The sequence below is a fragment of the Phaethon aethereus genome (genome assembly GCF_964289735.1).
Source record: "Phaethon aethereus genome assembly, chromosome: 14".
Taxonomy (NCBI): Eukaryota; Metazoa; Chordata; class Aves; order Phaethontiformes; family Phaethontidae; genus Phaethon; species Phaethon aethereus.
In genome coordinates, this window is record NC_138590.1 from 3,202,277 (window position 1) to 3,217,236 (window position 14,960).

General features: G+C 35.8%; 1 protein-coding gene across 1 annotated transcript in view; it reads right to left on the minus strand.

The window, feature by feature from the left end:
* Nucleotides 1–14,960, minus strand: part of RANBP17 (RAN binding protein 17) — a gene marked incomplete at both ends in the record, with an annotated part of 158,590 nt that overhangs the window by 130,768 nt on the left and 12,862 nt on the right. The window contains 8 exons of the mRNA XM_082006378.1: nt 568–703; nt 2,279–2,384; nt 6,391–6,584; nt 9,162–9,334; nt 10,458–10,604; nt 10,861–10,980; nt 11,355–11,428; nt 12,805–12,970. Coding sequence (XP_081862504.1) covers nt 568–703; nt 2,279–2,384; nt 6,391–6,584; nt 9,162–9,334; nt 10,458–10,604; nt 10,861–10,980; nt 11,355–11,428; nt 12,805–12,970 — 1,116 coding nt within the window. The remainder of the gene's footprint in view (nt 1–567; nt 704–2,278; nt 2,385–6,390; nt 6,585–9,161; nt 9,335–10,457; nt 10,605–10,860; nt 10,981–11,354; nt 11,429–12,804; nt 12,971–14,960) is intronic.

The window sequence follows — 14,960 nt, forward strand, 5'->3', positions numbered from 1 at the left end:
TCAGTCTTTCTCAAGATCAATTGATCTCATCTTACTGACATTCTCTTTATAACATCTATATTATGACTGTCCCCTACAGTTAAGGTGAATTAACTGCTGCTTCTTCAAAAATGCATCTTACTTTTCCCTCTTCCCTATTTAAAATGCAGAAAAGCCAAGTAATGTGAGAAATACAGTGGAAACCACATAAATGAGTAACTGTCAAAAGAACAGAACTATTAAAAGAATAAATCTTGTGTACCCAGCTGTGAAATATAACACAATATAGCAGAACCCAGCTAAATGTTTGAAATAAAAAATTGAAATGCAAAGTAACCTAAAATTGTTTAACGAACATAGCTGTTAAAATATTAACTCCTTGCATGCCAAAACTCAAAAGCATACATGGTAGGAAGCCCGCTCAGATGAACAACACATTAATAAGTTATCTATCTATCCATCTCTCTCTCTGTCTAGCAAATCAGCCACCAGGTAAGCTCAACAGCTTTTATGTGTAACATAAATTTGCAGGTCAATTTTGCACAGGCTTTTTTATTTCAAGTGCTCTGGTTTACAGCAAATATTTACCTTTGAGGTGTGCTGAAGTTGGTCTCCCACATATGTTTTACGGAACTGATCCAAGAACCACAGAATTGCCAGTTCTACTTTTTCATTACTAGACTGTGGTAACTGGGCATCCATCAAAGGTATCAGCTGAAAAACTCTTAATGACAGAAAAAAAAAATTTCAGGAAGAATTCTCAAATTAAATGGTATTATCACAGCTAATTTCTCTAGAAACCCATCAGCCATATTTTGTTTGCCTAAGTTTCTTCTAGGATTTTGGTTTTTTTAGATGCTAATTACACTAATTGACCATTAATAAACATCAACATACTGCTTTTCTATTTGTCACTTGAAATTTTCTCAGATACTTATGTTATACCGTGGTGAGTTTCTAAAATGTTTTTTTCTTTCTTAGAGCATCAATTCCATGATGAAAGAAACAAATTTGAGAAGCATAGGTCTCAAACTGCAAGTGCAAGATAAGAGCTGTTCAAGTTCCCTGGAAATGGAAACTACTGTACTCCGAAATAAGTTTACATATGCAGTATAGAATGCACAGTCTGCCTCGCTGCTTCTCTCCTAAAACATCTGAACAAACATATATTTTCTGACCTAAGGCCTTACTTGGTGTATATCTCTATATTACCAGGACTGATTTCAAAAGAATCAATTTCAGCCTATGTCAGCGTAGAAAATTCAATACTTTTTTTCTTTTTAAAGGAACATTCCTTTATTTAATTTCCCATGGTCTTCTGCTATCTATTCCTTGAAATCCTAATTCCCTAGCAATTAAAAAAATTATTCTCGCCTTTTGCCAATTCTGAAATATATAGTCATTGGATTAGAAGTCAGTAGCTACTTCATCTGTAAGCCTGTACATTAAAATCTCTTACTTTTAATAAAAACATAGTGAAGGATTGCCAACACCACAGAGCACCAGGGTAGATTAGGAAGTCAAGAAACAAAGGAGAAAATGTAAAGCTTTTTATCCAGTTCTAAGTTGTACGCCCTTTTTCATGTGTTAGCTAGTGGATGTAAATAACAGGATCAAATACGCATGCCTTTTTTAACACACTTGTGGGTGAAAACAAGAATTAAGGAAGTAAGGAAGTGTTTGCCACGTACTTTGTGTTTGCCACAAGGAACACGTCATTCACAATAATCCCCGGCTCACTCCTTGCCCTAAAACTTGCAGAAAGATGACTTCGGCATGCACATTTTAAGATCTAATGCCACCTTTTTTATTACAAGCCTCTAGTGTAAAAATAAGTCTAAATTTTCAATGGTTGACCAGCAGTTCCTCTGCACTTCTTCACCCGCAATAGTTAATGTAAAGGAAGTAGTGCAGAAAATAATAGCCATAACTCACAACTAATAAAATTAACACTTGTATACAAGTGTAACACACAAATGAAAACAGGTAGCTACATGGGCATATCTAATCATTGCTTATATTAAAGAGACATATTTGCCTTTAATCCTCTTCCCTTCCTCTGAAATGCAGTTTTGAAATAATAGCATTAATGACTCCTTCTCTGCTCAGGATGACGAATCAGGAAAGATCAAAGCCAGTGCCATGGTCTCAATCCTCAGAAAGTCAGTACACTCCTTGAGCACCCACCATCCAAGAACGGGATAACATTTGAGACATTTAAATTCAAAATATCTGCTGATACTAAACATCATTAAAAAAAGAAAAGCAAAATGAAGAATTCAAAATAAGCAATACTTACCGACAGGATAATTCTCCATCCATGGCATCATGTTCATCAGTACTAGTGTATGTCAATCGTCCTCCCACAAAAGTACCCACAAAATAGACAAGCCATGCCAAACATCCTAACATTAAGAAGACAGTTAATGATTATAAACCATTATCCTAGTACAATACCTTTCCATGAGGTAGCAGCAGTTCTATAAGGTATCAGACTGCAGAACGCTGTCAAGAGAATGGTTAGGTTTCTCACTTCACCAGGTTTAAAATCTACCCAGACAAATCAACTAAGGGAAAATTCTGAGCAGAACTGACAGATAAACTAGAACCGCCTATTAACCTGGACATGCTTATAAATAAGAGACAAAAGAATTAACCTAAAATACAAATTAAGCAAACTCAGTCTGGTAAGATTAGATATACAATTAATCTAGGATCCTCACTTGCCTGCCACAAGTTACTTCGAGGCATGGAACAATTTCGTCTACAGTGGGGCTGTTACATCTATTTATCATAGCGTTAGGAAGTAATTGAGACTTACTACAATCAACTTGTTTCTAAATTCTATTTCAAATAACGAATCTTTGTAATATTAAATTACTATCTAAAATGATTTGCACATAAGGAAATATTTATGTCATAAGTCAGACATATTCTTGAAGAAAAGTTTGTGAACTGCAACATTGAAAGTCTCTGTGGACTGTTTCAGAAAAGCGTTTGAAAGACAGAGCTCATCCATTTCAAGCCATGTCTTCCAATCTTCCAGATTATTTAGCCATCAGTTTCCACTAAAGCACTTACAGGATCCACTGGCAAAGTCCTTACTAAGTAAAGTACAGCATACAGGATCATCATTTCTGTAAAGCTAAGGTTCCAGAAATAAGTCCCTGAGCTTGTGTATGTAGTGTATCTTGTACAACTTTCAAATACTGAAATCCCGCTTTATAAATATGGAACTCAAGTTTACACACATTGAACTCAGGGGAATTCTTTTGGCCTCTTTCTGCTGGAAAATCATTGCCATGTTGCAAAACCTAGATCATTTTAATCTTTCAGGTACATAAAGGTGAAATATCTTTAAATTTGACCTACTGATACCTACTCAAGCCATGTGGATTCCTACTTCAGCTTTTTAAGCTGTAAATCCAGTAACTAATGGTATCCCATCTCAGGAAAGAAGCAGTATTTTTCCCTAAAGTATAACCAAAACTAAGACCTGAATAGCAAATTAATATACAGACCTGTTAAAACTTCAGGATACTGCTAAAGGTTTCTTCCGCAACTGAAATGCACTGAGACTATAGAACAGTAAAGCTACTTTTAGACTCCATCTTCATTTGGCAAAATATACTTTGTAATAAATTGAAATGAATTGCTTGAAAATAACAACACAGCGAAGACTACTTGGGAGAGTTTCCATGTAAGTTAAATCAAGTTACAAACAAGGCTTCTCAATAAGCGAGATATTTACATAAACCCAAAGATGTCTTGCCTTCATTACTAGGATTTTACTAAGTGATGGCAACGTAACTTACAAGAGTCAAGACAATACCCTGATGAATAAAGTGTCTTCCAAACACATTTTGAAGTTTAACATAAAGAATAAACTACAGGTAAAAAAATGAGGTCATGTTATGACTGTAAAACAGTATTTTATTTTGGATATTTCTGTCTATGTATCAGGACATGCACAGTATCTACCAAAAGTCTTGAGGTTTATTTCATTTTGTTTCAAATCTCTGATAAACTAGCCTTCATTTACATAACATTAAACTTCCCTTAATTTCCCTCGTGTTCTACATTGTTGTATTTTGAAAAACCCAGAACTGAGATAGCACTGAATGCTCTACTTCCTAAGCTCCTTCAACCAGGAACAATTACTGGTTCTGAAGTGTTCCAGTGTCCTTATGGCCTGAATCTGGTGACTATACGTCCTAAGTAATTCTGTTTCAGTCATGGGTATATAGTACAATGTGTTCTATACATAAAAAAGATGCTGAGATTAAATATACATGAAAAGATAAAGCAGAGCATGGAATAACATGCAGGTGATTTCAACAGAAGTACCGGAAAGCATTCAGGTTTATCTTAAATCTCAGCCCCCATTTAAAAAAGCACACCACATGAATATGTAATACAGTCTGAGATCTGTAACAGAAAACACTTTGTGACAGGGAACAAGTGTTGACTTTTGAGAAAAGACAAGATATATGAGGAAGACTTCCCATACTGTTCCCATTCCATTCCTAATAATCTGGAAGGACAGCATCTACAGCCTGTCTAACCTACAGCCAACACACTTCCCCGTTTCAAGGCCTGTGCTTCTTCATAAACAGGACACTTCCAAGGAAAACCCCATCAGACACACTACGCATTGCAGTGCAAACAGCTGTTAATTTAGGACGCTAAGAGACTGCGCCATCGTTAGCAAAACACCAAGGAGCTGGAGTATGCTGGAGAACAGACATTGCTCAAATGAATTTAGCATTAACAGCTACTAAGGAGTGGCCATCTGAAGATGGCATCAAAAAGCAACTGTGAAGTGGTGTTAGCTGGTTCAAAGAGCAGAGCCACCACTTTGGCCAATAATCTTGTTTAAAATAAAAACCTGTCTTCCTTTTTACAAATTGCAGTAGCTCGTTTTTACGTACATCATTATTTCTCTGATGATAGCCCTCTTCTCTTAGCACAATACCAATTAATAGGTATGACTTCTTTCCGTCTTTTATACCTTCACTATTTAAAATTTTCAGTGCATTTGCTTTTGCAATTACTGAGGCAGACAACATCTTTTCTTTTAGAAAATAATTATTGCTGTAATAATCTGTAATTATGGTTTATAACAGCAATAATCCCAAAGAAATCAGTCATTACCACAGATCACAAGTAATCATTAACTACTGTTAATGACCCATTTCTTGGGGATTATTGTTTTAGTAAACCATGACCGCATCACTACTGATACAGAGCACAAGACAGTATAATAAAATGAGATCTTAATATTACATTAACTTATTTTGTAACATTAAAAGCCATTAAACATCTAAATTTAACTACATATATCTAGGGGATATAACAGTTATTGTTCAATATAAGCACAAATGTTTAGTTTGCAGAAAAGAATCGCAATATTTAAACTGCATCAAATGTTTTCTAATGCGTAAGTGTAATCCCCAGAACACTGACACTGACTCCAGCTGTTTGTTTCCCTTTGGCCCCCCATGACTGGGGAAGAGATACAAATTCAGACTGCAGCTGGTCAATGAAATCAGATCATTAATGAAAGTTCTCCCAAATAAAAGTTGATAGGTGCATGGAAGAAAGTGTAATTAATAAAAAAAGGTAAGTAGGAGGTCTTATAAATACCTCCATAAATTAGTGAAAAAATGGCTCCTACACAGAAGAAAATCAGCACATTAAAACTGTCAGCAAAAGAAGAGCAAAATAAAAAAAAACATTTAACAGCATGCAAAGAAACAGCTGTATTATGCAGTAACCTGTCTCACCTTTTCAAAACAACACCATTTATCCATGTAAAGATGCAACAGCCATAAGACAACTATATTAGGAAAGAGCCAGTAGTTATAAAGACAATTTAAGTGAGACACAGAGAGGACCAAAACAGGTATATGAAAAACAAACCAACCCAAGTACTTATTATTTTTACAACTTACACTACAACAAACAATTTGAGTTTCTTGAAAGTTAGGTAGTTCATCTTAACAGAGCTGTATAAAATAAAGTAAGGTTTTTAACATTACATTAACTTTTACAGACAAGTGCAAAAAGAACATAAGTTAACACCTTTGTTTTCAAAAATGTTCATCAAGTTGCAGCTGGTTCCCATGAGGGCACCTGAGGCACTAAAACGTTGCTTTTCAGAAATTAAAAGTTTTTACAGCTCTCATGCCTATATTCTAAAGATGTAACAAGATGTTAAAACGAACACATCAACTGCCAATGTCTTTAATACAAAACTAGTGAAAATGTGGTGCAGGGTGGCTTGGATCATTAATTCCTAGTTTGATAAAAGGTCTAGGTGTATCTTTCAGATCACCACCACTTTTTCATATGCAATTATATGGTTCATGGCACATAAAACACATTCTGAAAATTAAATTAAATACTAACCTTCCTGAACTGTGATTTCTAATGGATTCCTACTAGAAGAGTGCAATAGTTTTTGGTAGTTTTGTGCATTTTGGTCAAACAACTGTACAAGAAGTGTACACGTCTTTTCGTATTCACACCTGCTAACTGTGCACAGTTGCTCCAGCTGTTGGAAAACTGTAGCTGTATCATCCAGTGGATCTTCTAAGCCATCTCTGGAATAGAGATAAAAAGTAACCACTTAGCCACTATTGTTTAAAAGCTGATGCTGGTTTCCCATCCAGATCTTGAACAACTGTCAAGATCACTATAAAACTATAAAAGCCTTAGCAGCCGGTGAATGCAACAGAGAGATACAAGATCTCATTTTATTTACCTACATCCACACGAAAAAGAACAGTATTCTATTTGCACCTTCCTCTTAACGCGTATTTTAAAAAGCAAAGAAGAGAGGGGATGAGGTTGGCAATACGAACACAGAAAGGTAAATCCTGAAGAACTAAGGTCCACTGTGCCTGAACAGAATACTAACAAGCAGCATCCTTCTCAGAGGATGATGAAAGAATGGAATACTAAGCAGAAATGGATTTTGCATATTCATCAAATTAAGGACAAGACCATGATACCAGAGCCAACAAGCAAGCTTCAGTAAAATTCCATGCAACTGCTTTAAAAATCTTTATTTTATTCTGCTGTAAACAAGCTGTGACCCTATGGAATGCCTATAACAAAAAGACCAATAGCTCCTGCCATACAGTGTAAATACATTCATCACACAAAACACAATAGGAGAGGTTTATTCATCAGAAGGTTACCCTTTGTTGCACAGGCAACAAACAATCTACCCATAACGATAACATCCAAAAAGCTAGCAAAGCTAACAGTGCTAACATCCAAACTTTGAAAGATATACAGCTGCTCAAAATCCTAATGTTCACAATGGGCTGAAACAGATCTCTTCTCAGGTATTTACAAATATTTGAAATAAAATTCTCCTTCTGCTTTGTAGAAAAGCATCCTCCTGTAGACTCTTTGCAGAAGAATCATTAGTTCCTCACTCACCCTTACTCAAAAGGGGGAATAGCTATTCAAATCCCCCAAAAGAGCAAAAGTGACTTTCCTTCCATTGTCCCAAGCTACTTTTTTCTCTTTCTGAAGGACCAGCTGGATGGCTCATGAATGGAGGGTGGTATTACCAACTATAAGGGTTTGTAAGAAAAATGGTCATTCCAGGAAACAGGATTTGTTTGCAAAGATATCAGTTAAACTCCTTGGAGCAAACAGAAGTAGTCTTATGAAATCATCTCCCAGACATCCCGTGTTTCTCAAGAATGGTCTGGACGTTTGACATTAAAGTCTACATTTGATATTGCTGTCTACAGAAATCCCACAACTGAGGATCATCATCACGTAAGAGAATAAGACAATACCACAGTGGTATACAAATCACTTACAGCTAGGAATAGATACACGCCAAGAGCATTACCAAGACTGTCTTAAGAAGGATACACACTGCTAGAAGAGAAGACTTTACTCATCTTCTCCCTGTTGGCTTTTTTCCACAGATTAGAAAGCTTACTCCTCCACAACGTAAGACATCCAGAAGAATTGGTCATCAGTGCCAAACAAATGAACTCAATTTTCAGTGCTGATGACGACAACAGCACATTTCAATGGTCATGCCAGATGGTTTGACTCAGAAGCTCAGCCCTGCTGAGTGCTTTCAAGCTGATATGGAACGTACCACTCAGTAGAGAATAAAGCTGAGACATGAAGGTTCTACCCTGAGATTCCATTACCGAAAAGCTAAACAGAGAAGAGAACTTAAAATGCCAAAAGAAGTGTAGGCTGGTTGAGAGAAGGCCCCAGAAAACTGACTGCACCTGCAATCACCTGCTTGTCCTTCCCTCTCCTAGCACTGGAATGCTGGAAGCTCCCCTAGGTACTACTAATTCTCATTCCTGAGACAATGATGGAGAAGGTCATGATTCTGAATCATTAGGAAGTCAGCCTCTAACATAACTGTGTCGATAACATAAGGCAAATAACACCAACTATAGCTTAGTCACCAAACAGTAAGATGACAGATTACATAATTTGCAGACACGAGATTTTGGCTAAACTGAGACAAAAGGACAACAATGGTGAAGCTGAATGCAATTCCTCACACAGACTGAACAAATGACATCATCTCAGTAATGTAAAATTAAAAAGCAAAAGCAGATGTGACTTGTTCTGCAGTCCCGTAGTCAGACAGGAAATCCTATCAGCAGCAATTCATAAATGCTCTCAGAGAAAATGAAATCCTTTCAGCAATCTAACCACTTTTTTCTTATTTACTATATTACAGTGTGGACTATAAGGTCATTTACTTAGACTATTAAAAAGAAGATTTGAATTGAGAAATTTTAAATTGGCCAATTTCAATCTTGCCACTGCCTAGCTTGTTCTATTCGGTCTCACCCTCTCTTGTGCATGGGGTTCATTCCGCTTTCCCCCATTACTCTATCCTCCATGGCTCTAGAAGGTGACTCATCGAGAAAACATGTCACAGCTGAACAATATAGTTAATTCAGGGAAACAGGCTTTTTTCAAAACACAGAGGCCCATGAGAGGAAAAAACAATTAGAATTTACATTTGATTTTGGCCTGGATTTAATATGCATAAGGAGTAAAATGCTATCAGCCAATTAAGATAATCTAAAGAAATCACAATGGCAATCAAAACCAGTGTATTTAAACATAACCAAAATATAATATGCCAACAAATCGGAAAATTACAGTAAGTTTACCTTATAACTACAGGAACACATTCCAGTCTAGAAGTGATATAAGCTTTTGTTATCTCAGGTGCATATGTATCTAAGAGGTGGGGTTCTGCCGTTTTCACAAAAGGTACAGATGCTACCATTCTTTGCCACAGAGTTAGCAAATAATGAACACTATTTGGAGCAAACTCCCAGTGCTGTAAGAAAACAAAACATACTTCTGTTAAAGCACCCCAGTGTAAAATTTTAGTTGTGAAACATGATGCTTTTATCTTAAGTAGTATTATTCATTCACATAACTACTGAAGGACCCAGAACTGAGACATGCTATGGCACACATTATAGAGTAGATCCAGAATTACTTGTAGGCACTCTCGCCTCCTTCAAACGAAATCTGTGATTTGAAACTCAGAGCTAGGCCTAGATCCTTACACGGTGCATGGTGAGATTTGAGTGCTATAAAAGGGCCATTCAAAAAACATAAATGTTGAGTGGGAAACTGTCTAGAGCCACCTGATAGGAAATGTAAAGAACAGAAACGCATCTCAACTTCCTTTTCTCTTCCAAGCTTATGGAGCTGCCCTCAGCAACTCGGGAATTCAAAGGTCAAAATCTTCTCCTAAAGATCACTATCTTCAGCTGTTATTCTGAAGACCAGAGAAAGACTCTGAAGGAAGTGCTAAAAGAACAACTGTAATATTACTTAAAGAGTGTGCACACCTTTATCCTGGTATGCTTCAAGGATAAATCTGTAACATTTTTAACACTGTCAGAATCTTAATCCTGAGGTATGTGTCCTTCTCATACAGATGTGGGTCACTCAAAAATTCAGACATTATTCCATATAGCTTCTGAATCCACCTCAGACAAGAACTTTGTACTCAGCAGCCCAGCATCTAGGCAACTATGTGCGTGTGTGTCCATACGTATAGGCACAAAAGCAGAACTCAAGAACCTAATCAGGGTAGGCACTTCAAAGTTTACATGGGAGCATAGGTATAAGTATTTTAGGGTTGGATAAAGAGTTTAGTTTGTTGGATTCTTTTTGAGGGTGAGGACTAATGCTGGAGGATTAACATCCATCTCTCTCCTACTTCAGTTTTCTTCTTTAAACCTGTTCCCATTACAAAACTTCTTAGGAATAGTGGAAACCAGTTCTAGAGAATTTAGAAATCTGAGTTACAGCACTGACAAAATATATTTTTACGTAAAGACAAACCTCACCACCTCCTCAAAAAACACCACCACAGAGAACCGGGATCGGTCCTCTTCATCATTCAGGAACTGACAATAAGAGAACACTTCCATATATATTCTTACCTGTAGGCTCGTAATAGTAAAATTTGCTATAAGTTGGATGACTTCTGGGTAATCTTTCACCATTACTAGCTCTCCTAGTTGATAGTTTGTCTTTAGCCGAGCCAAAAACCGACAGAATTCATGGTAATTACCCGGATCAGCTAAACCCTAAATTCGAAGAAGCAAATTTTTAAAAGTTAACAGCTTAGTCTAATAGAAATTTTATGAGCACTATTCCTAATTGTGTGACAATTTTATTTGCATAGGGGTTTTGCATTGTTTTGAATAGAAAAATCAAAGCAAACAGATGTCTGGCTGAAAATGGTTTTGATAGATTCAGTAAATTAATGAAGGCTGTAACTGGAAAAAAAATCCACAGCTGTTTCAGCATTTCAAATAATAAAAGGAAAAATAAAAGAGATACCTGTGGATTTTCAAGAATTTGTTTCACTCCTTTGATTAGATTACCAAGATATTTGGCACGTTCTGGATTGCTGAATAAAGATCTCCTTGTAGAAGCAAACTGAACTAAACAAGAAAGTGCCTGAAGAATTAAAAAAATACTGTAAGTTAAAAAAATTAAACTTATTTTTGCAGCAATGTCTATACGATCATTGAACACAAATATGGCTCCATTTTAAAATTCCCTTTTACAACAGCTTTTTACTTCATCAAAATAATTTGGTGGATGTTTTGTATGTGGCTGAGTAATGATGAATTGGAGGAGGAAGGATCTGAATGCTTCAGATTCAGAAATGAAAACTGGGTCTAAAGTTCAAAGAAAAGACATCATGATTGGGCACTGAGCCAGGGGATGTGCTAATGCAGAGAATAAAACAGGGTCTTTTGGACAAAGTATAGATGTAAAAGACTATTTTCCATAATTAACTTGAGTGTAAATCACTACGTGTCACTTACTAACTGAGACAGCATTGGTGGAAGGGAATGATACAAATCAAAAAACAGGTCCAAGGTCTCTGGCTCCAGGAAGACTATGGAAAAAGATAAGTTGGTTTTATCACTCTCTACAAGCAATAATGGAATATCTTTCTTATAATACAATCATCTTCTTTTTAACACGAACAATAGGAGTGAGAGATCACTGTCATTGAGAATAAACTATGAATAAATGCATTAGTTAGTTCATTGTATAATATTAAACAAACACTATTCTCTTTTTATCACATTTAATCTATTCTATAGCTCATAAAGAATACTTCCCTTAAACTCCAGATGATGCAATACTTTGTGAGTTGCTTACAGAATACTGTTCTGTGGTAGATGTATACTGATTTCTTCAGGTTACTACAGTATTACTATACTGAGACAAGACAGGTTCCAGATACTAAGGATTAGTTTAGTCTGTATTTAAACAAAGGCAAGTTTTTAAGAGCAGTTCCACAGACTATCCTGAAGTCTACAAACTGATCAACAGAAAAAAATACTTTAAGCACCGAGTTACCAATTCACTGTGGAATCACATCTGATGAAGTATAACACCCCTATTTTATAAAGGGGTAACAAAAGAGTAGGAAAAGTTTACTAATAATTAAGTAATCCCACAAATTAAGTACTGTTTCAGAGTTAAGCATTTTTAAGCATTATTTTATATGAAGACTTGGGTAAAATAAAGCGTCACATAACAAAGGTTAATAATGTCATGCTATACAGGTAAGTCAGATTTAAACCTCCCATCTTGGGTATGAGAAACTGTGTAGCTGCTTTAGCTAGACGTAGTAACAGACTTCCAATCAGGCTCATTTATTTTGCCAAGAAGCAGGACAAATTAGCCTGCAAGGAGCTCCATGCTGTTGGTGCTAAACTGTGTCCATTACCCAAGGTAATTTCATTAAAGCTAGCTTGGATGTATTTATACTAGACTGCCATCTGCACTGTATAAGCCCAGGAAGTCAAACCTCTAGAGTCTTAGAACCAAGAAGCAACCCTCCTGCTGCCTTCATTAACAAGCTTATATACTAGAGCAAACAAGCACACTAAAGAAAAATTTCACACAGTTTTCTCATCAGGAAGAAGACAAGAGAAAACAGATATGCTACAAATGCTGTACCTCTTCAAGGTGTTCCTGTGCCAGGGATGAGAACAGTATTCAGTGTCTAATTAGAAGAATCTGATTTACTGTGAATAACTATGTTATAGACTACATTTATTATTTCTGTCTGTAAAAACAGCAATAGGAAAAGGGTGAGGGAAATAGAAGACTCACCATCAAAAAACTCTACTCCACATTAAAAATTATTTTATATTTGAAAGTATTGTGACAAAAGAAGTTACACAATCTACTGGGCATAGACTGAAGTCTATAGACTATATAGTCTATAGACTACTAACAGTGATGATCCTTTCTTACTTGTTCTCCAATTTGTTGGAATCTGCACAGTGCACAGGTCATCTGCAGATTCATCAGCTGAATTTCCAATGAAATCAAAATTAAGACAGTTTAGTACAAGCTTCAAAAGTTGCATTGCTAGACTTTGCTGCCGTTGGTCCTGAAGGGTTAAAGGTTTCGCCAAGAGCTAAGGAGAAAAGAAATCTTGTTAGGTCACTTGCACAGAACACACCTTAAAAATAATTTTGAAAAGGAAAATGTTTAGATATAAAGCTGCAAGGTTCAGAGCAAAAGAACACATACTAAGAGAAAAATAAATCCTTGGACAATATAAGGTATAGTCTTTCCTTAAAGGCCAGGGGAAAAATCATTACCACCTCAGAGACATCTTCCATGCCAAGCTAAAGCTCCCAAACTTATAAATAATTTTACAAGCCTGGTGAAATAAACCTTTTGCATAAAATACTTATAGGTAGAACTCAGCATGTCACTGATACAGTCTGTTGAACAGTGCTAATGTTCACTGCAAAAATTAAACTGTAAGGTTTCATGGTTTTCTCTTTCAGTTACTCCAGATTAGCATGGAGTATGTGTCATATACATTATATGGCTAAAAAATATCTCAGGCATTTGTTATTTTTTAGTTTGATGTCCAGGCTGCTAAACAGTATGAGTTCCACAGTATGTGTACTGAAAGGCTGTTCCTTTGGTAAGTCTAGAAAAACCTGTCATTAAAAAACAATGACACAAGCAGTCTGTAATCTGAATGTAGTTATTTACAACACCTGTATAAATACAGCTGTCAGTGTCTCTACTGCTTTATAAGCCCTTTAGTGTCAGAATAAAAAGGTACTTTGTAAGCAAAACAAGCTGTTGGGATTTGGAAGTCTATACTCAACATACTGCGCATAAAAACACATTTTTATCAATCCCTTTCTGTAATTATAAGAACTTAAATAACATTTTATCTTAAAGAAATTACTACCTCAAAATTACACACAGAATATAAAGGCACTGAAAACAAACCTCAAATCATTTGTCTAGAAAAACAATAAAATAAATGCAAATGCAACAACTTTATCTAGTTCATCTGCTCCTTATTTAGATTCAAAGCCACATCTCTAAAGTTTATTAACAAAAGGTTTTAAATTCAGATTATAGGAATTAAAATCAACTATGTGTCATTAGATGCCTCAATTAACTTGACAGTAACTGTTGCACCACCTTAAAACTGACAATAAATTATTAAGTCAGCTTTGAAATCAACATTGAATTTCTGTGTGTCTTTTATAAATATAACCTGTTCTGCCACCAATCATCTCTGTAACTTTTAAACTCTTGGATTTTGGGGATCCCTTATTTGTTAGTTGAGTGTATTTTTCAGTATATTATAGACACTGGATTATTTCTAAAACCAGCTTCCTGTACTAAAGTTGGCATTATAAAGATACTAATTATAATTTTCTTATATTTCTGTCTGGAAATCTTTGTGATGTCACTCAGACAAATATTTCAACATATAAGAGACTAAAAAAGTACCTGTAGGCCGGCTGAACTTGAAGCAAGCTAGGAAGTGGCTGCTGCAGGATACAGGTTCTCACAAACACATCCATTGTTTTGATGTGTAATGGGGTTTACTATGTCTAAGAAGATTCTTCCAAAAATACCCAACTCTCCTTTTAAATTATGTATTCCTCCATTAATATGCAATTCCAACACTGGCTTAAAACATGCTGTGTACATCAGCAGAGCATTCACTCTTTAGAGGTGAGGGTTTACACATCATTTAATTGCTCTATATATTAAAAAAATATACTGCCTGTCACCTGAGCACTGGTAGCTGACCACATGTGCCCTTTAAACTTATTGCAAATGTGAGGTAAAACACGTTAGTTAGACTAAAAACAAACTGTGAAAGAAAATTAAGCTAAAAGTTTCTTTCATTGTTTACAGCAGTACCTCAATCACATACCTCAACACTGAGAATTATATCTTTAGCCAAAAAGTAATTGCTACCATTACATACTGACCTACCATGATGGCATCTGTGTTTAAATTCTTAGCTTAAACGCCTATGTCCAAATTTCAACACCTAATTCATTTGGTTTCCAGAAAAACTGAATAAACCAGCACTCCCAAATAAGTCAAAGACTAGCAATAGGGCAACATTTAAAAAA